The 23,762-nt window shown below is 36.8% G+C and overlaps 2 protein-coding genes across 3 annotated transcripts; both read left to right on the top strand.

Moving 5' to 3' along the window:
* The first annotated feature begins 2,404 nt into the window (after window positions 1-2,404).
* Window positions 2,405-9,593, top strand: LOC111800113 (ion channel protein). Of its 2 annotated transcripts, XM_023683700.2 has the most exons (12): window positions 2,405-3,047; window positions 4,189-4,257; window positions 4,340-4,966; window positions 5,226-5,408; window positions 5,488-5,547; window positions 5,629-5,832; window positions 6,388-6,636; window positions 7,397-7,495; window positions 7,624-7,818; window positions 7,939-8,031; window positions 8,198-8,470; window positions 8,605-9,593. In XM_023683700.2, the coding sequence occupies exons 1-12, from the start codon at window positions 2,484-2,486 to the stop codon at window positions 8,818-8,820; spliced, it is 2,832 nt and encodes a 943-aa protein (XP_023539468.2). In that variant the 5' UTR covers window positions 2,405-2,483; the 3' UTR covers window positions 8,821-9,593. The 2 variants fall into 2 exon arrangements, with proteins under 2 accessions (XP_023539468.2, XP_023539474.2); XM_023683706.2 differs by lacking the exon at window positions 8,605-9,593 and having other exon boundaries at window positions 7,955-8,031; window positions 8,198-8,367.
* A 1,962-nt stretch (window positions 9,594-11,555) lies between these two features.
* Window positions 11,556-23,307, top strand: LOC111803901 (embryogenesis-associated protein EMB8). The gene is made up of 14 exons (XM_023688516.2): window positions 11,556-11,946; window positions 12,072-12,161; window positions 12,715-12,776; window positions 15,606-15,706; window positions 16,491-16,580; window positions 17,217-17,339; window positions 18,037-18,114; window positions 18,777-18,862; window positions 19,005-19,053; window positions 19,638-19,694; window positions 20,414-20,544; window positions 20,929-21,012; window positions 21,262-21,331; window positions 22,674-23,307. The coding sequence occupies exons 1-14, from the start codon at window positions 11,672-11,674 to the stop codon at window positions 23,100-23,102; spliced, it is 1,725 nt and encodes a 574-aa protein (XP_023544284.2). The 5' UTR covers window positions 11,556-11,671; the 3' UTR covers window positions 23,103-23,307.
* The last annotated feature ends 455 nt before the right edge of the window (window positions 23,308-23,762 follow it).

Genomic DNA, 23,762 nt, shown 5'->3' with positions numbered 1-23,762 from the left:
CACCCTCATAAATGGGGTTTTGTTTTCCTCCCTAACTATTGGGGACATCACAATCCATCCCCCTTTGGGGCCCAGCGTCCTCGTCAGCACTCTTTCCTTCCTCCAATAGATGTGGGACCACCACTAAATCCACCCCCCTTCGGGGCCCAACGTCCTTACTAGCACACTGCCTCGTGTCTACCCCCTTCGGGGAACAACGAGAAGGCTGGCACATTGTCCGGGGTCTGACTCTGATACTATTTGTAACGGCCCAGATCCATCGCTAGTAGATATTGTCCTCTTTGGGTTTTACCTTTCGGGCTTCCCCTCAAGGCTTTAAAACGCGTCTATCTACTACCAACCAACGTGGGACATCACTCCCATGCCTTTAGTTTCTTCCTCTGTTTTTCTTCTACCTCCTGCCATCAAACATAGCAACAGTCAGTCTGTAAGCTTCAGTCAGCTAATTGCTCCATTGTTGATTTTGACGGTCTATTGTGATCCTCCCTCGACCTCGACCTTTCCTTCTCCATCTTCACCTCGTCTCCTGTTTCGTCCTCAACGTCTAGGCCATTGTCTAGTGAATCATCATCATCATTTGATGATGAATCCACGCTGCCAGGACTTCCTGAACAAAAAACAGATGGAACCTTATTCATGTTACTATAATAAAGCAAAACAAAGGGGCGTAAAATAACCATAAAGGAATGAATAAGCAATAAATGTCAATTAATATTTCTGGCAGCTCAAGCATCATTAATCTCAATGCCACAATTTTAGCCTAACACTGCATAACTATATTGATGCGATACTTGAATATGACCGTATGCTATTATTATAATCAATCGTTTGTGAAACAGCCGACTTGCCTCTATATTAGGCCGAGTCATTCAGCTCAATCTTAACTCTATTTGGAGTCAATGTCTCTCAATGTAACGTTGCATCTAACATTATTTTAGTCCCCAATCAACATGGTCCATATGTCTTGATGTCATCCCAAGGTATGGGGTGTCGTTGGCCATCGCATCTCACTTGGTCATATGCAATCGAGAATGGGCTCACGTGTCGTTCATAACATCGAGACATCTCAAACATTCATCCATTCTGGTTCTATTGAGGCCTTGGCCATTCATGCCCATGTCATGTCATTTTCGGACTCTGTACAAATGTATAATCTAACCTCCGACATATGGGTAAGTGCGCAATATCGGCACACCCGTGCCACCTAGTATTGTCCTTGAAAACCCTATTTTAAAGAAAGTTGCTCAAGACACTAGTTTCGGAAATGTTCGCCCTCGCTGTGACACGCGCATGTGCCACAAGGTATCTCACTTAGGCCAATGGTCCCAAAGGTGGTGGGTGTCAACTCTATAGAGTAGGCACAAGGTATCTCACTTAGGCCACTGGTCCCAAAGGTGGTGGAGAGTTGACATCATGTCTCCCTCTATAGAGTAGGCACAAGGTATCTCACTTAGGCCACTGGTCCCAAAGGTGGTGGAGAGTTGACATCATGTCTCCCTCTATAGAGTACATTTACTGGTGATGTACTTTAGGCATTTTCAAACTGGTGGGAGTAGACATGATTTTGGCAAGCGGACATACAGTGTCATAAAGCATCCGTTCAGAGTCCAATTAACACCAAATTTGGCAAGCTTTCATATTTCATATGAACGCCCTTGACCCCAAAATCACATGTCCAAATTCCCTTCAGAATCCCAACTTTCGAAGTTAAGGCTCGGGGCCCTACCCAACCCTTCAACAAGTCTATTGTGATGCTCATATCTACTTATCGTCCCTATCTGTCTTATGTCTCGTTTCCTCTTCAATGCACACGTTATATGGTGTGTTAGATGATGCACCGTCTTCCTCGGTCGCATCATGACATTCTTCTATATTGACCTTGAGTAGTCGGATGGGCGCCTCTTGAGGGTCGCCGCTTTGCTTGCCTCAATTCACAACCTATTCTAAACTAAAAATTTCAAAAAGTAGAAGATTAGTATCGGTAGATGAAACAGTGCAAGATCCATAACGGAATCTCTCGGGAAAAGTATCAGAATCATAGAAAGAAATCAGCAAAACCTGAAAACACAACAGAAAAAAACGAACTAACGAAAAGGCAGAGAGTGAGAGAGAGAGATTGAATCATACGGCGTACCTTTTTTTCCCTCTCACCGCCGCCGGCGGTTCTCTTACTCCGCAGCTTCAGAACTCCGGTCAGTAACGGCCAACGCACATAGAATTCAATTACTTTGAGCCGCCGTCCACAGCAAATCTTATTTCACTCTTCCAGTGAAAATCGAGGAGTTGACGGAAGATGAAGATGGCAGGTGAAGCCCTCAACCAGATCTGATGATGTCTTTACACGTCAGATGTGGGTCATCCTGGACGGCCCTGATTGACCCGACCACCCACCAAAATTCCTTAAGCGGAGGGAAGCCGGGACACCCAGATTCCGCTGCTTTTGCCCCCAAATCAAATCTCCATTTTTCTCTCACTCTGTGTTAATGGCAGGCGACAGTGATGATTCCACTGTTACAGTGCGCCCGAATGCGAGCCCTATCAAACCCGATTCGCCACCGCTTCTGAAGCGATCGAAGACCATCGCCGTCGATGCTTCCCAGACTCCTCACTTCCCCGGCCCACTCTTCCCCGCCGTCCGCCGTGTTTCAACTGCTCCGATCTCTGCTTCTTCTTTCCGTCAACCTACTGATCTTCGCCTCTCCATCGACAATGATGCCGCCCCTGTCACTGACGGCGCCCAGTTCTTCAATAGGGATTATATTTTCCCTTCCTGCCTTGGTCCCTATGCTTCCAAGCCCAGGCTCACGTTCAAGGCCACCAAGCACGCCAACCAGGACCTGTCCACCGCCTCCTCCTTCAATCGTCGCCTTGGTTCGAATCGGGTGCAGGGCGCGGTGGCGGAACAGTCGCCCCCAAAAGCATCTCCGTCGAAGGTGCAAGAATCAAAGAAGCAAGAGAAGCCGAAGCTGATTGGCAGACCTGATTCGGCTTCTCAATCCAGTATGAGGAGATTTTTGAAACCTACGCATTCCTTAATGCACTACATGGTCAGTCAATCTATTTTCTTCTTGTGTTTTGATTTTCTCTCCTTTTAGCTTGCTTTTACCTCGATTCAGCTTTCTCGAAACCGGAGCAAACCGAATTGCATGTCTAAATCTTCATTTTCACGCTTCCCAAAAAAAAAAAACTCGTATCATCATTGCCACCACAACGTCAAACAATTTCGTTCGCAATTCACAATTACAAAATAAGTTTTTCATCATTCCAAATAAGTTTTTCATCATTTATGAAGTAATCGTTACAAATTTAAAGATTAACTGACCTAGGCAAAGAAAAATCTCCGCGCCAGTACTGCTTATAAATAATTCGATTGCAGAAAGCAGGATGACAGAATTCCAAGAACTGTTCTTCCACCACCCACTGTTCAATATATATATATATATATATATATATATATATATATATATATATACATACACATATATATCAGAAATTGGAAATAAAGGGTGCCATTTGGCTTTGGAAATGAGTAGAATGCATGCATTTCTTGCTATTATTGCTATTATCTGTATTTATTTTAGTATTTATGTGTAAGCGTGTACAGATGAATATATGAGTATATATTTTCACTTAGAAGTAATAGGTATCTAACTTTTTAGTCCAATAACAAACCTTCCTTGGATGTGTATACCTTCTTCATAGATCAAGCAGAGTGTCGTCTTAAGGTAAAAAACCATACAACAGTGCTGTGGCACTTGAAAACTGCAGAAAAGTAGCTATTTCAGATTCTCTAACAAAATTGTTTTAGAAAGGGGAGAAATTGTGCACATTAAAGTAGACATCCTCAAGCAAGAAAGATGTCAGAATGGAAAGACAGTAATCCCACTTTAAGTCTACGGCTACCTTATAAGTTAATGGCTATAATTCTCTTTATGCGTATCTTGTAAAAGTGAATCTCATTATTGTATTGCATCAGATCTTATTCAGAAGTTATTCTTATTGTTGTTTTCATGTATATTTGATATGGAAGCAAATAAATCAGTTCTCTTTCTTGAAAGAGGTATCAGAGCTATAATACCTGTGAAAATTTACCTTTTGTTTCTCTGAAATGATTGATTTTGATTTTCATGGAGCTTCAGCAGCTTAGTTTCAAAATGATTGATATCATGAACGAATACCTTTTTGCAGCTCATTATCGCTTGTATGTTCATGGGATTCTATGCAGTTTATCTGCAAAAGAAAGTTACGAAACTTGAGGTATATTTCAGACTCGATTAATGTTTTATTTTCCGTTTCAGTATATGTATCCATTTTTTTAATTCATTATACATTCTTGCAGGGAGAGAAATCTCGCCTTCATCAACTCTGTAGTGATGAAAACGTTATCAGTGCAACCTGGGTAATGTCAGTACCAGGAGATAACAATTCGATATTTAATTTTTTTAATGCTGACAGTCGATCTGTAGCTCTGTATACCGTAGTGTGCACACTTGTTATGCCGTTCATATTGTACAAGTATCTTGATTACCTTCCCCAGATTAAGAACTTTTCAGAAAGAACTCAAAATAGCAAAGACGTGGTTCCTTTGAACAAGAGAATTGCATATGTGGTCGATGTGTGTTTCTCCATCTATCCTTATGCAAAGCTGCTTGCACTTCTTTTTGCCACTGTATTTCTTATAGGATTTGGAGGATTGGCATTATATGCTGTTAGTGATGGTAACTTTGCTGAAGCTCTCTGGCTTTCATGGACATTTGTGGCCGACTCGGGAAATCATGCTGACAGGGTTGGCATTGGGCCCAGAATTGTTTCTGTGTCTATAAGCGCAGGGGGTATGCTGATTTTTGCAATGATGCTTGGGCTTGTTTCTGACGCTATTTCAGAGAAAGTTGATTCACTGCGGAAAGGAAAGAGTGAAGTCATTGAAAGAAACCACATTCTCATTCTTGGATGGAGTGATAAATTGGTAAGCTACTTGTGTATCAAGAAGTCAGTAGGTGTGTCACTAGTAGACATTGATTTAAGATTTTTTTCATTTTGTTTTTTGTTCTCTATTCCGTGCATGTTTTTTCTAACAATTAGATACAAGCAATTTATTTTTATTCTCATTTGGAGTGTCAGATCATCATATAGATTTTGATTTATTTAAGACGTATTGGTGAGACAATGAATGTACACTTACTCATAGAATATCGAGAAATCATGGAGCGGTTATCTTGTTTTAGGGTTCACTTTTGAAGCAATTAGCAATTGCAAATAAGAGCGTTGGTGGAGGGGTAGTTGTTGTTCTTGCTGAAAGAGACAAAGAGGAAATGGAGATGGATATAGCAAAGCTAGAATTTGATTTCATGGGGACCTCTGTCATTTGTAGGAGTGGCAGTCCTCTTATACTTGCCGACTTGAAGAAGGTAAATTCAGCTTTGCAGCTTCAGATTTCTTTTATAAACCTTAAGAGGAATTCATATGGTATTCATTATAACTTCACAGGTCTCTGTGTCTAAGGCACGTGCTATCATTGTTTTGGCAACGGATGAGAATGCAGATCAGGTTTTATATAATTAATGTTGTATGATGCTTGTTTCATCTTTTGTAAATCAGTAGATAAATCACCGGTACCCCTCTTTCCAGAGTGATGCGCGTGCTTTGAGGGTTGTGCTCAGCCTCACTGGAGTGAAGGAAGGTTTGAGGGGCCATGTAGTTGTTGAGATGAGCGACCTCGACAATGAACCTCTGGTAAAGCTTGTTGGAGGTGAAGTTATTGAAACAGTTGTTGCTCATGATGTTATTGGACGCTTAATGATACAATGTGCTCTGCAACCGGGACTTGCACAGGTTGACTTTTTAAAATATGATCTTTGGTGTCTTATTTAGCCATCCACCATTAGAAAATGTTGGACTTTGACCCTGTCTAAGTATCATAGCTTCGTGTTTCAAGTTGTTCGTTTTTTATCTGAGTTGTCTGCTGATCTGCATCCTCAAACGCCCCACCCCAACCCTAATTAGATCATCCTTACAAATTAAAGTGGAACATGAGGAAATAAAGGCTTGTTTGTTTACTGTTGACAAAAGGAAATACAAAGGATCGTAGCCTTGTGAGATGACTCTCTCTCTCTCTCTCTCTCTCTTACCTCACCTAATATTTTCCTACCTCTCTCCAACCCTCAAACTCACTTATATTCATAACCACTACTCCCCTAATAAACTCCAAATAATACAAATAAACCCCTAGTAGCCAAACTCACTTGTATTCCTACGTTTTATTATTTTACTGTCTCTGCTCCCTGCTCGTATTTAATTATTTTGTTGTTGATTCACGCCCTTTCAACTTCTATGTGCCTTAATTAAATTAATAGTGTGCTTATATTCAATGTTTCTTTACTTGGCCAGATATGGGAAGATATCTTAGGGTTTGAGAATTCAGAATTCTACATCCGAAGATGGCCTCAGTTAGATGAACAACGATTTGGAGATGTACTTATTTCATTTCCTGATGCTATTCCTTGTGGAGTTAAGGTTGCCGCAGATCATGGAAAGATAATCTTAAATCCAGATGATAACTACATTTTAAAGGAGGGGGATGAAGTCCTTGTTATAGCTGAGGATGATGACACCTATGCTCCCGGGCCAATTCCTGAGGTTATTCTAACTTCAAGTCATTAATGCTGTACAGCCCCTTTTTTTTACCGTCAATAAGATAGTATGCCGCCTAGATAATTATAGAGCTTACATTTATTGTTCGACTTTCCCGTTTCTGGTATTCATCCTCCAAAATCCATAGAAGCATTAACGTGGATGGCTACTAATCCTTTTGGAGAGTAGTACCACCACCTCTCTTTAACTCGACTCCCAAAAATCACTAGTTCATTGCTTCTTATTCTAGGTAAACAAGAGATGCTTAAAATGGAATTATGATATTAAGTGTCATACGTAATTATTCAACAAGAAATGGTTGAATTACTCTCATTGCAAGTTGGAAATATGCAGTCTCTACTTCTTGTAATTTAAACATTTGGTGGTCTTTGGAAGTCCATATTTTTATTCTCATAGTTGAGAAGGTCCTTGTCCGGTAATTGCTTACTTTGAGTGATGACTTTTTTTTTTTTTATTTTAGAATATTATATCATGTATGGGTGGGGTAGGAATTCAAACCTACAACCTCTTAGAAGAAGTAAAATGTCTTAATTACCAAGCTATGCTCAGTTAGACAAATAAATCATTTAACTTGAATATCTTAACTTGTTACTGAGCACACTAGAATTAGAAAAGACATCATACTGCCCCAGCTTGAACATAAAAGAAATATAAATTAATGTCTCCATCTTAACTAGTTGAATAATTTGCAGCACGATTGTCATCTTATGTTTCACGCTCAAATTTTTTGGCCCTTACTCCTCAGGTGCGCAGGGCATTCTTTCAAAAGATTATCGACCCTCCAAAATATCCTGAAAAGATATTGTTTTGTGGTTGGCGCCGTGATATAGATGATATGATTATGGTATATTGCTTATAAACTTCCATCTCTGATTTGGTATCCTGAAGAATAGGTGTGTTCAACTGTGAGTCTATGATAGAATAATTACTTACTGAAGTCTTACCGTATGAAATATGTTTATCCCATCTCAGGTTCTAGAGGCAATCCTCGCTCCTGGTTCAGAGCTGTGGATGTTTAATGAAGTTCCTGAAACAGAGAGAGAGAAAAAGCTTATTGATGGTGGACTTGATATTTCTAGTCTAGTAAATATCAAACTTGTCCATCGCCAGGGAAATGCTGTCATTAGAAGACATTTAGAATCACTTCCACTTGAAACATTTGATTCTGTAAGTTCTGTTACCATTTTCATTCACAGTTTATCTTGAAATCTCTGATCTAATTACGACCACTTCAAAGCTAGAAGATTCTTCAACTTTAACGAATGATTCTAACACTATATGAAACAGATACTAATTCTCGCAGATGAATCCTTGGAGGACTCTGTTGTGCATTCGGATTCACGTTCTCTTGCCACTCTTCTCCTTATTCGAGACATACAGGTACGTATTATCACCGTTCCAAAACTTTTTTCCTGAAGCACACAATGAAATACCAAGATAAATAGTCTTGGTATATGAATTGGTTTCTGTTAAGTTGAATTGGAACTATATGTTGGAATTGCTGGGATACATAAGGTAATAGGCTTCCAACCATGTCATATTGCAGTCGAAGAGGCTTCCGAACAAAGATGTAAAGCTAACTTCAACGTCCTTGCGGCTTGCTGGGTTTTCTCACCACTCGTGGATTCGAGAAATGCAGCAAGCCTCAGACAGATCAATAATAATTAGTGAAATCCTGGATTCAAGGACCAGAAATCTGGTATCAGTTTCTAGAATCAGTGATTATGTGTTGTCCAATGAATTGGTAAGTATGGCACTTGCTATGGTGGCGGAAGACCAGCAGATTAATCGTGTCCTTGAGGAACTATTTGCAGAAGAGGTATTTGTTTTATCTAACTTAATGAGCATCCTGGAACTTCAGTGAAATATTCTGCTGGCTTACTAGATTTCAAAGATAGATTCTTTTCTCTTCTTTTTTGGTGATTATGAATGAAGATGTATGTGTGATTGCAGGGCAATGAAATGTGTATTCGACCGGCGGAATTTTATCTAGTTGACCAGGAAGAGCTCTGTTTTTACGACATAATGATTAGGGGGCGACAGAGACGAGAAATAGTGATAGGCTATAGGATTGGAACTTCGGAGAACGCCATAATCAATCCACCACAAAAATCCCAGCAGCGGAAATGGTCTCTTGATGATGTTTTCGTTGTGATATCATCAGGTTGAAGAAGGTAGGGACACAAGACAACAACAAAGGGTGGCAGGTACAGTTTTGTACTATTTTGCAAATCCCTGGATACGCCCATCCACAATGATAGGGACAGGCGGCTGGGGATTATATCTCTTAACTCATCAAGACAAGACAGACATGATTTATAAGTAAGCTATGATTCATAAGTAAGCTAGGTGCCGGAATCTTACGCTCCTCTGCTTGATTGGTGGAAGGAAGGGATTTTGAAGATAATCTTGATGGGGGGAGAAGCCAAGAGGAAGGTATGTGTATTAGTTAGTTAGTGTACATAAGAACTTAAGAGGCTAACTATACGCATTGTTACATTACATGGTGATAATAAAGCAGGCTGAGTTCTTTTTTCTTCCTTTATTTTTTGTTTTTGTGGGGTTAATGATGGGTGATGGGTTGAAATGGAAGGCAGAGATTCTGAGGGATGGCTGTGTTATCCGTAATGTGCATAATTCAGTACAAAACAAAGCAGCTGAGGTATAATTAGAAATATGCGCTTGTGGTCTCCTCTGCCTCCACACAGTCCACCCCCACTTACCTTCCTTTGCTGTTTTGGAGTACTCTTCTAGCTCACTCTCTAGTTCATTCAAACTTGTTGCTGCTCTGATCTTAACATTATGCTGCTACTCACAGGGATTGAAGCGAAATGTATAGCAATATGTTACTTTATGTACAAAAATGCTTGAATTTTTATGTGAAAAATATGGATAATGGATAAAAGTTGATGCATTAACCAAGTAGATTATGGTTTTGTGGACGTGATGCCATATTTCTATTTTTATAGATATGTTGTTGTGTCGATTTGTATCCATAACTCTAGCGGAAAACTCTCATATGAACTACACGGGATAAATGTTGATCTTAAGGATATAATTATTAAAAAAAGATTTAAAAAGAATGGAGAGTTGTTATCTATATCAATACGGTGCACTTTTCTTTTTAGTGGTTTAATCGTACAAACTTTGGAGTTAAGGGTGCTTGTTTTGGAGCAATTCTATGTTGTGTGACCTACATAAATTCTTTTTGGTGGTTCAATCGTATAAAATAGTAGTGTTACGATAGAAAATAGTATTTTGTTTAAAAAATATCCTTGAATTTTCATCGGTATTTCAAAAATACCCTTCAATAAAAAAAATCATTAATATCCTACAACTTAAAAAAAAATACTCTACTAATCCGGACCATATTTAATACCCATAAAATTTTAAAATTAGTTTAAGATAGTACTAAAAAAATATTATTATCAATATATGAATTGATACCGTTTATCTAAACCTCATAAATCATCTCCCCACTTTTTGATATTCCTTCAAAAAGTTATTCGATATTTTTGAAGTATGATACTAATGGTTATGTCTATATACTAACTATAATGAAATTTTCGAACTTTTTAAAAAAATTATAAATTCTTAACTTCTTAAGTTTTTTAAAAGGTTTAAAGTTAAAAGGTATTAGAATAAAATTAATAGATATTTGTTATAAAAAAAAAAAAAAATTGAAAGCTGAAAGGAATATTTAAAAACAAACTATTAATTGTTTCTACAAATTTAAGGGAATTTTTAATTTTTTTTTTAAATTATTGTGTTGTAAAAATTTTGAAATAGAGTAAAAGGTTGAAATATATTTTTATTAATTTAGCATTTTTAATGTTAATAAATTTAAATATAGCATTATTAAATATACAAAGATAAAAATAAAAGTATAAGATGTTGAAATGTAAGGACCAAAAAAGACACAAAGACCAAATTCAAAATTTAATGGTAACCGTAATATATTTTGAAACATACGAACCAAATAAAAAGCTAAACTCAAAATCTAGTAAAAAAATACAATCTTACGAGTCTAAGTAGTTCAATAAAAACCATAATAAAAGCTAATGGACCAAAAAATGTAACGCCCTATATCCAAAATTCGAACCATGATTCAGAATCTAAATTTAGCACTTTATAATCTGCATTCTCTTGCATCTCCAACCACATTATCACGTTACCACTTCTCATTTTTAAGAGTAAAAATTATCCCTACATACTAACACGAGTTATTTACAAATAACGTTTAATTTTAGAGTTCTTATGATTGTGACATCACAAAATAATGTGCATCTTACTGGTACAGATATTATCTTCCTCAAATCGCTCTAATTTAAATGTGCTTTATTTTATTCATTATTATTTTGCTCGTGTTAAAAAAAAAAATTATTTCCTTATTAATTAGAGTCATTAACACCCAAATGAATTGATTAAGTTGCAATAAGCAAGATTTGATATACATTGGTCAGTTATAATTGTTTATATTTACTAATTAAATGGTTAATCAAAACATAAACTCACCTTGTTAAAGACCTACCTTATTTATTAAAATATTAGATCTTTAAATTAAATTAAATGCAATTATTGATAATTTATATTTTGACATTAAATTAAAATTAGATCCATTGTACTAAAAAAAAACGTTAAAAAATATTCCGAATTGTCAATATTTTATTTTAATGTTACACTGGAAAGTTCACGGGTATTTTTTAATTATATATATATATATATATATTAGATTTTATTAAAAGTTTTCTTGAAATTTTTAACAATTTAAAAATTTAAAAATATTTTTAATATAAAAAATAATTAAGAGTATTTTTATTAATTTATTAAGCAAATAGCAAATTAAATTTGATTTGGAAGCTCCCATTTGCGTGCAGCATCCACCACGCACACGCAGGCACGGCTGGGAACATTTCAACCAATTCTTTTGTCCGCCTCCGCCCTCACTTTCTTTATATTACACAGCTAAGGGAGCAAACATGAATCTCTGGTCTATTGATTTTCCAGGCCTCCGCCTCTCATGGATTCCTCCGGCTCCGGCTCCGGCTCCGGCACCGACACCTCCAATCCACTTTCGCCCTATCAACTTCTCTTCACAGCTCTCTCTCTCATTCCCCTCTCTCACCTTCTCGCTGCGCTCCTCCTCATCTTCCTCGTCTTCCTCTACAATTTCTTCGAGATTCATTTTCTTCACGACTTAATCCGCGCCTTCCGAGGCGACCGCGTTTGCATCACTGCATCTGACCCCGACTTCTATCAATCCGTTGTTTCCAAGTGTCGGATTCTTCATGGCAGGTTTTTCTTGTTATTCTTTGCATTTTAGGTTTCTCTTCCTTCGTCATTACGATTGCTTGCTCCTCTTCTCTGGATCCTTCCCTCTTAACTCCCTTACTTAATGCTATTGATTTGCTTTGGAGCAGGTACTCCTCAACTCCATGGCTTTGCAGTCCTCATTTGCAGACTATTTTCCTCAGCATTTTTGGGAGTTCTCCTCCTGTCTCCTATAAAAGGTCTGCTTTCACTCCTCGTTTCATCTCCGTTCGCATTTATTTTGGATGCTCTTCGGATTTAACAAAAAGAAAAAGTTGAAGAATATGAATAAAGGAAGGGTGAAAGAAAGCAAAAAGAAACAGAAAAGATATTGGTCAAGGCCTTAGCCATAGGGTGATTTCAAGGATTATACTGTACCTATTTGTCATAATCACTTTCCGGGACAGCTAACGTTCAACTGCTTAAAACGTGACTATGAATGACATCAAGATAACGAGATGAACACTATTTTCTTTTAACATGTGTGCTGATTTTCTAGCAGATTGAATATAAATGGAAAAGAGTCCTCAATGGGGAAAAGGAAACGAAAGTATCGAATTTTCTGTTTTTCCAATACTATAAATAAAATCTTGTTCATAAGCGCCTAATAATCTTATCGGATCATCTTGGCTTGTTCTCACACTATTCACTATGGCATAACCGGAATCACCATTACGTCTGCGAATTAATTTTCTTTTTCTGTTAAACACTTCTCTTGCATTTTATAAAATTAGACCTATGATTTTACCCCAGACAGTTATTTCGTGTACCTGATGGTGGAACAATTGCTTTGGATTGGCTAAGGAGTTCTGATGGTAAGTTTCATTTATTCCCTCATCAGTCAAGAATGTTCTTACTTTCTCTATTCGTTTGTCTCTGATCTCAGTAATGCATCGTGTATTGACATTCGTCCATGAACAGATTCCCAAAAGTGTGTTGAATGATGAAAAAAGATATTTTCTTGTCGTGACAATTGATATGCCCATCATTTTCTTAATTCGGAAGGATCCATTTTATTTACCGTTATGATTCTAATTTTCCTAGATCTCACAAGTAGCAACTTACTTTTTGAGAAGTGATCAACCTCCATTGATGAATGAAATAAATAGGAGCTTACAACACCAAAAGGTGAATTACATAAAAGATCTCCAATTGGAAATCAAAGAAGATAGGCTATAATCCCTAAATGGATGTAAATGTTTAAACCAATACAAAGTATGAAATAAAACAGATCCAAAAAGCTATCATAAGTAGAGAAAACGTCCTTGAAAATCCTTGTATTCCTTTTACCCCAGAAGAACACCCAGTTTATAGCCAACCAGAAAGTCTTTTCCGCACCATGAAAGGGACGACCCACAAAAACTAGCTAGAATACCAGATATGTTGTTTAGCAAAACCATAGACCAACCAAAATCTTATAGCAATGGTTCCCGGAATGGAGAAGCAAAGGTACAATGGCTAACCTCAGCCTGTGCAACTGTGATATTGGGGCTAAAAGACAACTGAAAAACCTTGGAGGGGTTCTAGCAATAACCCCACTATTCAGATAGGAATCATGCCCAATAGATGTATAAGCCCCATTCTTGAGACATCGTTGAACGAGGTTAGTCACAAGTTCAATGGTCCAACAAATAAAATGCAAAAAGAAGTTTAAAAGATGCTCTCTAAATATCTGTAGGCCATTAATTATTCACTAGATAATATTTACCAGCAATAGTATTTCGCCGAAGGGCACCATATTCGTGCAAAAATCTTCAAATCCACTTAGCTAAAATAGTCATATTTTGAAACTGGAAATCACCAATACCCAAACCTCCCTAGAGTTGAGCAAGTCGAGTTTTCTCCCAGTTGGAACCTTTCCGAAGAAAAACTTCAATAAGTTTATCCAGAGGTTTGACGACCTTAGTTGGTAATTTAAGCAACCAGAGGTCATAAGTTGGCATACTTGAAAGAATAGCTTGAATAAGGATATGTCTTCTGCCTTTGGAAATAAAGGCATATTTCCAACTATGGAGTCATGCTGAATTTTCTCAATAAGAGGCTGCCATAAAGAAGAGTTTTGCATTTCCACCCAAAAAACACCAAGATAAGTAGACGGCCATGTACCTCATCTACAACCAAAGTTCAGTGTCCCAATCCATTTCGGCCTTGCTGATGCGTACTCCCCAAAATCTTGCTAAAACTTTTAATCAGAACTGAAGCTAACTCCAGATCTTGGTAAGCTCAAAAAGATTTCCTAGAGCAGTATCATCAGCTAGTTACAATAGGATGAGTCGCAATGCTATCACTACCAGCTAAGACAATCAGAGTCCAAAATAAAAGGGAAAGGAGAAAGTGGATCCCTCTGTCTAATGCCCTGGGTAGGAATGATGTAGGAATGATTTTACTTCTAGGTTTCTCATCACAACTTATTAAACTTGACCCTTAAAATATTATAGAAATATCTTCAAAGAGTAGGCATTGGTCAAATATTAATAAAACAACGACAAACTTCATACTATTTGGATACCAGCTCGTGCTTTCAATGCTAAACATGCAAACTTGAAATGTAGTTCCAATAACTTTTAAACTTTAACCCACATTTTTATTCAATGTTTATGGGCCTGTTTCAAAATTATCAGCTACATTATCATTTTCACTGGTCTTTTGCGTTCTTTTAAACCTTACGTAAAAGAAATAGTAATGTGCTGACTCACAAATCATGTTCTATTTTCGATTAGTGGGTTTCTATCTTTATTCTTTCATTAATAATAGGCAGTCAGTTAATGCTATTTTTCTTTCGATCTCATGAGACAAATGGCTAAATTTCTTTTTTAGAAGTATAAATCTCTTGCAAACCAAAGGAGTAAAGTTGAAGGCTTAGAATTTGTACATTACCGTCTTAAGCCTAAGGCATAAACTTCAAGAGTCTGGACTAAATATTTGTTATCTGCAGGATCAAGAAGTCACTGGTCTCTTTGCCCAAATATGTTTTTTTCTCTTTGTTTAAGTCCACTTAATCCATGCTGAATTTCACATATCGGATGCTAAAAGCTGTCAAGATTTTTCAGTAATCAAGTGATATGTGTTACTGGATACTGTTGGATGATGAAAGTCCCACATCGGCTAATTTAGGGAATGATCATGGGTTTATAATCAAAGAATACTCTCTCCATTGGTACGAGGCCTTTTGGTAGAAGCCCAAAGCAAAGTCATGAGAGCTTATGCTCAGAGTGGACAATATCATACCATTGTGGAGAGTCGTGTTCATCTAACATGGTATCAGAGCCATGCCCTAAACTTAGTCGTGCCAACAGATTGGTAAATCCTCAAATGTCGAACAAAGGACTCCAAAAGAAAAGGAGTCAAGCCTCCTCGAAGGCATAGTAAAAAATGGCTAAGACTCCAAAGGAGTCGAGCCTCGATTAAGAGGAGACGTACTTTGTTCGAGGGGAGGTGTTGGATGATGAAATCCCACATCGGCTAATTTAGGGAATGATCATGGGTTTATAATCAAAGAATACTCTCTCCATTGCTATGAGGCCTTTTGGGAGAAGCCCAAAGCAAAGCCATGAGAACTTATGCTCAAAGTGGACAATATCATACCAGTGTGGAGAGTCGTGTTCATCTAACAGATACTTCCCTAATTTTACCCACTTGTGCAGTTAAATATGCTGGCTTTGGCGTGAATGTTAACACTCCTGACAATGAGAAAACACCAACTGTTATAGTTATTCCCGGATTAACCAGTGATTCATCTGCAGCTGTAAGTTATATTTCATTTTCCAACTTGTATGCTAATTTTATTTAATCTTATTTCCCAAATTTCCCAAACGATTTTCTTCTTCTTCTTCTTTTTTCCCGGATGTACATGTTTGCACAGGGTAGGGCTTTTATTTGAGATGCCATAGTATTATTCCCGTTGATGGTTATTTTCTACAGTTCATGCCAATTATAGTCGTGACAGATTACATGTACTCCAATATGAAATATAATAGGATATGAAAATAACTATTAGCTTTGTCCGTTTGAAATATCATGTGCATACCAGAGTCGAGGAGACAGGAAAATATATCATCATTCAGAAGGCTACTGCAAGTAGTTATATATAGAAGGGTAGTTTCAATAAAATCCTGAAATGTTTGATATAACGCATCGATGACCAAGAGTCGCACATTCTTCCTCATGAAAAACCTTTCATTAAACAGATAAAATTACAGGAATACAGGAGTATGGTGATGCCAAATTGAAACAAAATCATCTATTCTAATTGTTAGAGGTCTTGATTTAGAATTTTTTATTTGGGAGAATATGAAAGGAATTATTGAAACTATGATAATGATGCAATATAATTTCTTTTTCGTTTTTCTTGTTACATCTATAATAAGAACTCGAATTTGGAGTAAGAAAATAAATGATGAAATCAGATGTAAGTGCATAACAGGGTGTCTATCATAAAACATTTTCACCTTTAGCATTTGGCCAGTGCTTTTATTTAGACTCTTTAATGGTTGTTTTGTTGGGCTCAAGAAGGTTTGCACTTTCTACAGTACATCAAGCATTTGGCATTCAGGATATCCAAACGTGGATGGAATGTCGTTGTGAGCAATCATCGCGGTCTTGGCGGCATATCACTAACTGTAAGATTGCTATTAAGTTTAACTGTAGGAATGGCGTTAACCTTAAAATGGAGACGCTGGACATTTTGACAAATGCTGGAACATACCTTCCTCTCAGTTTCAACTTACCTATTCAAGAGATAATTGCAAATTATACCTCTGTGATTTGTGTTTTAAAAATGATTTTGAATACTTGTGTAGTTTGCAAATTTGCTCATTATATCTTTTTATTGATTAGTTTTAACAGATTTAGTACTTGTTGATTGGAGTTTCTTGGATAAGGTCTTGGGGAAGAAAGGGTTGGGTTTAAATGGTAATCACCTCTTGAATGAAAGCTACTGCCTCTGGCTTCCTTTCCTTTTCCCAAATTTATAACTTGTGAAAAAAAAAAATATTGTGCAAGTAAAATAATTTTTTCTAGAAGTATCTATGAAAAAATTAATAACTTAAAAGTGTGTTTAGTATAGTTTCTTCGATGATTTCAGAGGATCAAAAGTATTTATTTAAAATAACTTAATAAATGAAAAACACTTCGAAAAACTTGTGTGGATGCACTATTTTCCGGATGATATATGTTTTATATTTTTATTATGGAATTCTATATATATGTGACTTATCTTATTTATCTGAAATCTTGGTTCTCCTTGGTATGGTCAGTCTGAACGTGTCTATAATGCTGGATGGACAGAGGATATAAGGAGCGTGGTTGGCCATATTCATAGTCAACATCCAGAAGCTCCTCTGTTTGTTGTTGGAACTAGTATTGGCGCAAACGTTCTGGTATAAGTATATACCTCTTAAACACTTTATGAATTCATGTTTTCTTGACTGAATTGGATTTTATCATGAAGCCAACAGGCGTAAAAAGGTAGGATAGGCTCAAATTTGCTCCTAAATTCTTTTGGATTGCTAAGCTTATGGAGTTTATAATATTTTAAGAAGCTGGAAATGGTTTTGGGATCAATGGGAAAAAAGTTGTTGCGAACGACAGAAATCTTTATTGTTTTTTTTCTTTTCTAACTTCGATTATTTCGTAATCTTGGTTATTAAGGAGTTATTTGGTGACTGTCTATTATTTCTTGTTAACCATGTTTGTGAAACGTAAGTGTTCGGAAATTGTTCCTATTTCTTTTTTATTGTTTAAGAAATTTTCCCAAATTATCTATAAGCTTGGAAATAACAAAATCTAGTTTCTTGTTCTTTTCATGTTCAGGCTCTTTTAAAAATATATAAAAGCATTATTTATCATTTTGGACTAATAAAATGCATAATAAATATTAAGTGTCGGTAAAATTACACTTCGGTTCTAAAGTTTCATTTATGTTGCATTTGGGTTCTTGAGTTTTCAATCTCAACAATTTCACCATTGAAGTTTGCCGTTGGTAGAATTTTTGGTCCCTCTATCAGCTTTTTCGTTAACTTTTTGTTGGTAGAATTTTTCTTTTTTTCCAATTTCAACATGTACTGCTTCCTTCAGGTAAAATACCTTGGAGAGGATGGTGCCAATGTCCCTATTTCCGGTGCTGCAGCTATTTGCTCGCCATGGGATCTGTTGGTTAGTATGCCAATTGTGTTCTGCATAATCTAATTGATGCATTATATTTCTTTACGGTGTGAAGATTTATCAACTTACAGCATTCGTTAAGGGTCATTTCTTTTTCCCAATATTCTTAAGGCAATCTAGTTATTTTAGTGGTATAATAGAACCTATCTTATTTATTATCTTGAATAGTTTACTTTCTTACCAATAGGAACTTCAAATTAGGTGCATGTTCTTTTCCCTTCATTGTGATGCTCACTCATACAGCATGTGTAAAGAGGCCATTGAATTGATCTCAAGATCTTTTAATGGATATGCCAATTACGCCTCTTTTCTTTAACCGACATGCGCCTCTTTCTAAGAAGAATTCGTGTGAAAGTTGTTCTCAGGTTTGTAGCAAAAGTGAGATCATTACAGTCTGGAAGCATGATGGGCTGATATCAATTTACTTTCTACTTTTCCTTCTATACATGTGAAACAGATGAAATATTAGAATCGTTCAGTTTATTTTATAGCTATGAGTGTTGTTTCTCAATACAATCAAAGTTTCACTCCTTTCTCTCAGGACTCGATGTGTGTGTGTGAAGCTCGTCACATTGTCAGTGTAGTTATAAAAACCAATCTTCTATGCTCTTTTTAATCGCCTAACACAATTCCCATGCCGTTCCCTTCTGTAGATATGCGACAGGTTTATTAATCGCAGGTTTGTTCAGAGTTTTTATAATAAAGCTTTGGCCATCGGCTTACAAGGTTTTGCGTTATTGTACGTATAAACATTTTTTTTTTACCTTAATATGATTTTTTTCGTACCCATTGACATGATAACTTAGAGTGCTTTACTACTTTAACTATTAAGCATAAGATAACATTAATATCTTTCCAACTTATACTATATTTCCCTGCAGGCATCGATCCAACTTATCTCAACTTACGGAGTGGGAATCCATTAAGAAGGTCCTTGACTCTGTTACATCGTACTTTAGCATGAAAATATTTAAAGTCGTGCATCTTAAACTTCGCTAGCTCTGACATGATTATCTTCTGATGGACACCTCGTTGATGTCTCAACATTAGCTCATCACTTCAAATTGGTCTGGAATTTATGCACAACCAAGATTTCTGTCTATTCTGCTTTGGTCTTTTAAAATATTCAATATTAACAAAACAACTTATTGGGCTGCCTTATGTGAGGAATACAAGACTATAAGTTCCATTTAATTTCATCCGACGAATAATTATTATAAGGCTTGATACATGCGGCTCATATCTGTAGGTCTAATTTATTTACCCCACCCATTGAATGCATTAGATCGGAGTAGTAGTATTTTAAGGTCCTTTAAGTAAGGCTTGTGACATTTAACTTCAGGACTCCTACTCACTTCTTTTGTGATTTTAAATGGAAATTAAGACAGACCTTTACAATCTATCACATAAGATTTTTTTTTTTTTTTTTTTTTTTTTTTTTTTTTTTTTTTTTTTTTTTGTCTAACCATAATCCATATTATATATATTAATATTTTCTTCTTGCTTCATGGCAGTCACGTTCGATTCGTGATTTTGACAATTATGCCACACGCATCCTTGGAAATTTTGAGGTAAAACACACTTTGAATACTTATTTTGATTGGATAATTTGAGCATAGTTCAACTGATTTATGCATACTCGAGACCAAGTGATGTTGAACTCGAAAAAATCAATTTGTATTATTTTATAACTATAATCAATTTAGACGATTGGTTAAGATTTCATTTTAAAATTGTTAGATCCATAATTTATTAATACGAGTAGTTTTTCATCTCTTTTTCTTCACTTATCTAGGAAGAATTACGTGATTGTTTTTCTTGCTATTCTAGTAGGATTTTGGGTGAAATAATTTTATTTAAGTAATTTTGAATTGATTTTCTTAAATTAATACAATTATTAATTTGGGACTTTAATTGATACAACCTCAAAGTTTGGAATATAAATGGACTTTTTCCTAATTTCAAATAACAATTCATGTAAGAAAAAGGAAAAGTACATAGATTTACCGATAATTTTTTAAAAACAGCTTTCAAGGCATAAAAAACAGGAAGTAGTAAATTAGATTCAGTGTGTTTTTCACATTAACGATTCATTATAATCATCGCTTAGGTTTAATTTGATTCATGCGTGTTATAATTTGAAATTAATATATGGAAGAATAAATGAAAATCTATGAACGGAAGTGTCTTTCCATACAGTTATCGTCTCTCTCTTTTTTAATGTAAACCCAAAAGGCCCTTATGTTTTCATACGTCGTAAATGCTAAAACATGTTTCTGTTCTTTCCCAGACCGTGGATGCATTTTACAGGCACGCCACTAGTGCTACCTATGTGGGAAATGTAGCAGTGCCACTTCTATGCATTAGTGCTTTGGATGATCCGGTTTGCACTAAAGAAGCCATTCCATGGGACGAGTGTAGGTAGGACTTATTTCATGCTTGTAAGCACATTTTTTTTTTTTTTTTTTTTTTTTTTTTTTTTCAGAACTTTTTTTAAAAGTTGTGCTCAATAGTTATAAGCTGTTCTGCTATAGTTATCAGAACTTTGAAAACAGTTTCCTATTTTTGTTTTCAGAACTGTTTTTAAAAAATTGTGATTTATTTTACAAGTCATTCACAAAAGAAAATATTTGGAATTTTACTATTCACAAATCCGTGATTTTGAAAGGAATAACATTTTCATTTTCTTCTGAAATAAATCATTTGTGAGAATGCACCGTAATATTTTTTAATGTATATTATTCCAATTGCCTAATCCTATCTTTTTTGGAATTTGGATAACCCTGGTTGATTAACTATTTACAGGGCAAATAGGAATGTCGTTCTAGCAACGACACCGCATGGAGGACATCTAGGTTTCTATGAAGGGATAACTGCCAACAGCCTGTGGTAATATACATGTCCTCCCATTTGTAAATTGTACTGGGAAAAAGGAATTTTTGGGTTTTGAAGTCTTGATGTACCGTATGCTTTCATTGTGGGTCATTATGCATAAAATGTAAATAAAATAAAATATAAAATGATTGGCTGATTACTTAGAAGTCTCATTAGATCTTATCTTGCAGCTTAACATTCATTAGCAAACTTGGAATTAGGGTCATCTAATTGTGATTCGTCGTGTAAAATCATATCGTGTAGGTGGGCAAGGGCTGTCGATGAATTCCTCGGCGTCCTACATTCCAGCTCGTACATTGGTGTAATAAAGCAGGTGCAGTAACATGACCATAATTAAATTTATAGCATTTAGTGCTCAGGTACATTGAAAGAGAATTCATGAATCATGAATGAAAGGATTATCTAATCTAATAACTCTTAACTAGTATTCTATTACACATCGGTTGGAGAGGAGAACAAAACATTCCTTATAAGGGTGTGGAAACCTCTTCATAACAGACGCATTTTAAAAATTGTGAGACTGACGGTGATACGTAATGGGTCAAAGCGGATAATATCTGCTAGTGGTGGACTTGGGCTGTTACAAATGGTATCAGTGCCAGACACCAAGCGGTGTGCCAGCGAGGATGCTAGGTCCCCAAGGGGGGGGGGGGGGGGGGGGGGTGGATTATGGGATCCCATATCGGTTGGAGAGGAGAACGAAACATTACTTAGGTGTGGAAACCTCTTCCTATCAGGCGTGTTTTAAAAATCATGAGGCGATACGTAACGCGCCAAAACGGACAATATCTACTAGCGGTGGGCTTGAGCTGTTACATAATCGCTATAGATTCCCAAACTTGTGAGAAGTTTAGAACCCTCCCACTTCCCCTAGCTTTCACTTGTCATTGACAACTTACCTCATTGTGCCTATATATCTCTACTAATATGATCCATACTGCTAAGCCTGGTTCCTGACATAAGTGAAATGTATTGGTGGCTTGGCATTCATTTCAAAGAACTTGGCTTATGTATAATGCCAATTACCAAATGAAAGCTGACCAAGAAAAGCACCAAAAAGCATGTTGGCTGGACAAACAGAGAGTTTGAAAACCTTATTTCATCAATATGACAACCTTCCAGTTGTCCATGAAGCTTCTAAGTTGGAGCATTTGCAGCTCTGGTGCAAGGCAGAAGATTAAAAATTCTTTCCTTGATACCAGCTTTGATATTGTTTTCCTCCAAGAACCGGAGCTCTTCGATTGATCGTTCCACCATCAAGTTTGTTTGGCTACGCTCGTTAATCGGTCTTTTCAGCAAGGTCATCCGAGATCTCTCTCTTGATGATATTCCTGTTTAAAATGGATGTTATATTTGGTCAAACAGATCAGAATCTCCCGTTTTTTATCCTGTTGAGGTATTTTTCACCTCAAACAAGTGGAATGCTAGATTTATCCACTTATGATACTCTCCAGAAGAAAGGATCATCTTTGAACATTTCCCTGTTGTCTTAGAAGTAGGAGCTCTCTCTTGGTTGCAATCCCTTTCATATTTGAATTTTTTTGGCTCTCCCATCCCTCCGTCAACAAGCCATTGGATTTTTTTTACCTATTAATGTGTGAGAAGGCTTCTATTTCTATGTAATCTAGCCTCATACAACTTATACTTCCTTGCAGATGCGAAAGACAACAGCTCCTACTCCGAGCTTTTCCATCGATCAAGGTCCTTACGTGAGCGTTTTGGAAGATGGAATGGTGACTGCTGTAGGTGATGAGCAAACAGATGATACTATGCAAGACTTATCGAACCAGGAAACGGCCAACGTTAGTACAAGCGCCGAAGTCATTTTGGACAAAGAAGAGGCTGACCATGTTAGGAAGAAGAATGACCAACCAGAGCGCAATGAAGAAAAGGATCCAAACTCAACACAGGCCACAACTCCTGCAAGGAAATGCACAGATTGTCTTGCACGCCGGAGTGGGAGATCATTCTGGCTGCTCGCTTACATTGCCATTATCACAACATGGCCAATGGTGCGCCCAGCTCTCTCATTACTCTTTAAGAAATATAAATATCTCATGCCTGGAGGTTCACGTAAAAGATAGAATTTGTTGTTGTCAGCAAGTATTCTTAATATTAAGTTGCCATTCAATTGAAAATAAAATGGGTAAAAGGGTAGAATTACATTTACTGTTGTTTTTTCGGAAATATTTGAAACTAGTAATGTAACTTATTGTTTGTCCTACTTTTCATGTACTGTACTGTTATTAAAGAAATAAAATTGATCTCTGGCTACTCCTTTTTGTTGTTTCTGCCATTTTCTTTTCACAGAAGCTTAGTTCATTCTGCATTATAGTTTCGCTTTAGCGAGTTTTGATATCATACAAAGAGAAACTCTATAACGGGCTAAGCCCACTACTAATAGATATTGTCCTCTTTGAGGTGCAGCGTCTAGGGAGAGATTTCCACTCTTATAAATAATGTTTTGTTCTCCTCCCCAACTTACGTGGGATCTCACAGTCCACCCCCTTCGGGGCCCGGTGTCCAGTGTCCTCATTGACACTCATTTCCTTCTCCAATCAATATAGTACCTCCCCCAATCCACCCCCTTTCGAGGCCTAGCGTCCTTGCTAGCACACCCCCTTTCGAGACCTAGCGTCCTTGCTAGCACACCACCTCGTGTCTACCCCCTTTGAGGTTTAGCCTCCTCGTTGGCACATCGTCCAATGTTTGGCTCTGATACCATTTGTAACAGTCTAAGCTCA

This window comes from Cucurbita pepo, chromosome 1, assembly GCF_057944985.1.
Source record: "Cucurbita pepo subsp. pepo isolate OVF chromosome 1, ASM5794498v1, whole genome shotgun sequence".
NCBI classification, from domain to species: domain Eukaryota; kingdom Viridiplantae; phylum Streptophyta; class Magnoliopsida; order Cucurbitales; family Cucurbitaceae; genus Cucurbita; species Cucurbita pepo.
The sequence above is the reverse complement of the archived record's forward strand: the minus strand, read 5'-3'. Positions and strand labels throughout refer to the sequence as shown.

Coding starts and splice junctions, on each gene's coding strand:
- LOC111803901 (XM_023688516.2), top strand. CDS start 11,672: ATGGATTCCTCCGGCTCCGGCTCCGGCTCCGGCACCGACACCTCCAAT. Junction 12,162..12,714: donor CCTCCTGTCTCCTATAAAAG/GTCTGCTTTCAC, acceptor ATTTTACCCCAG/ACAGTTATTTCGTGTACCTG. Junction 20,545..20,928: donor ATTCCATGGGACGAGTGTAG/GTAGGACTTATT, acceptor AACTATTTACAG/GGCAAATAGGAATGTCGTTC.
- LOC111800113 (XM_023683700.2), top strand. CDS start 2,484: ATGGCAGGCGACAGTGATGATTCCACTGTTACAGTGCGCCCGAATGCG. Junction 3,048..4,188: donor ATTCCTTAATGCACTACATG/GTCAGTCAATCT, acceptor ACCTTTTTGCAG/CTCATTATCGCTTGTATGTT. Junction 4,258..4,339: donor AGAAAGTTACGAAACTTGAG/GTATATTTCAGA, acceptor ACATTCTTGCAG/GGAGAGAAATCTCGCCTTCA.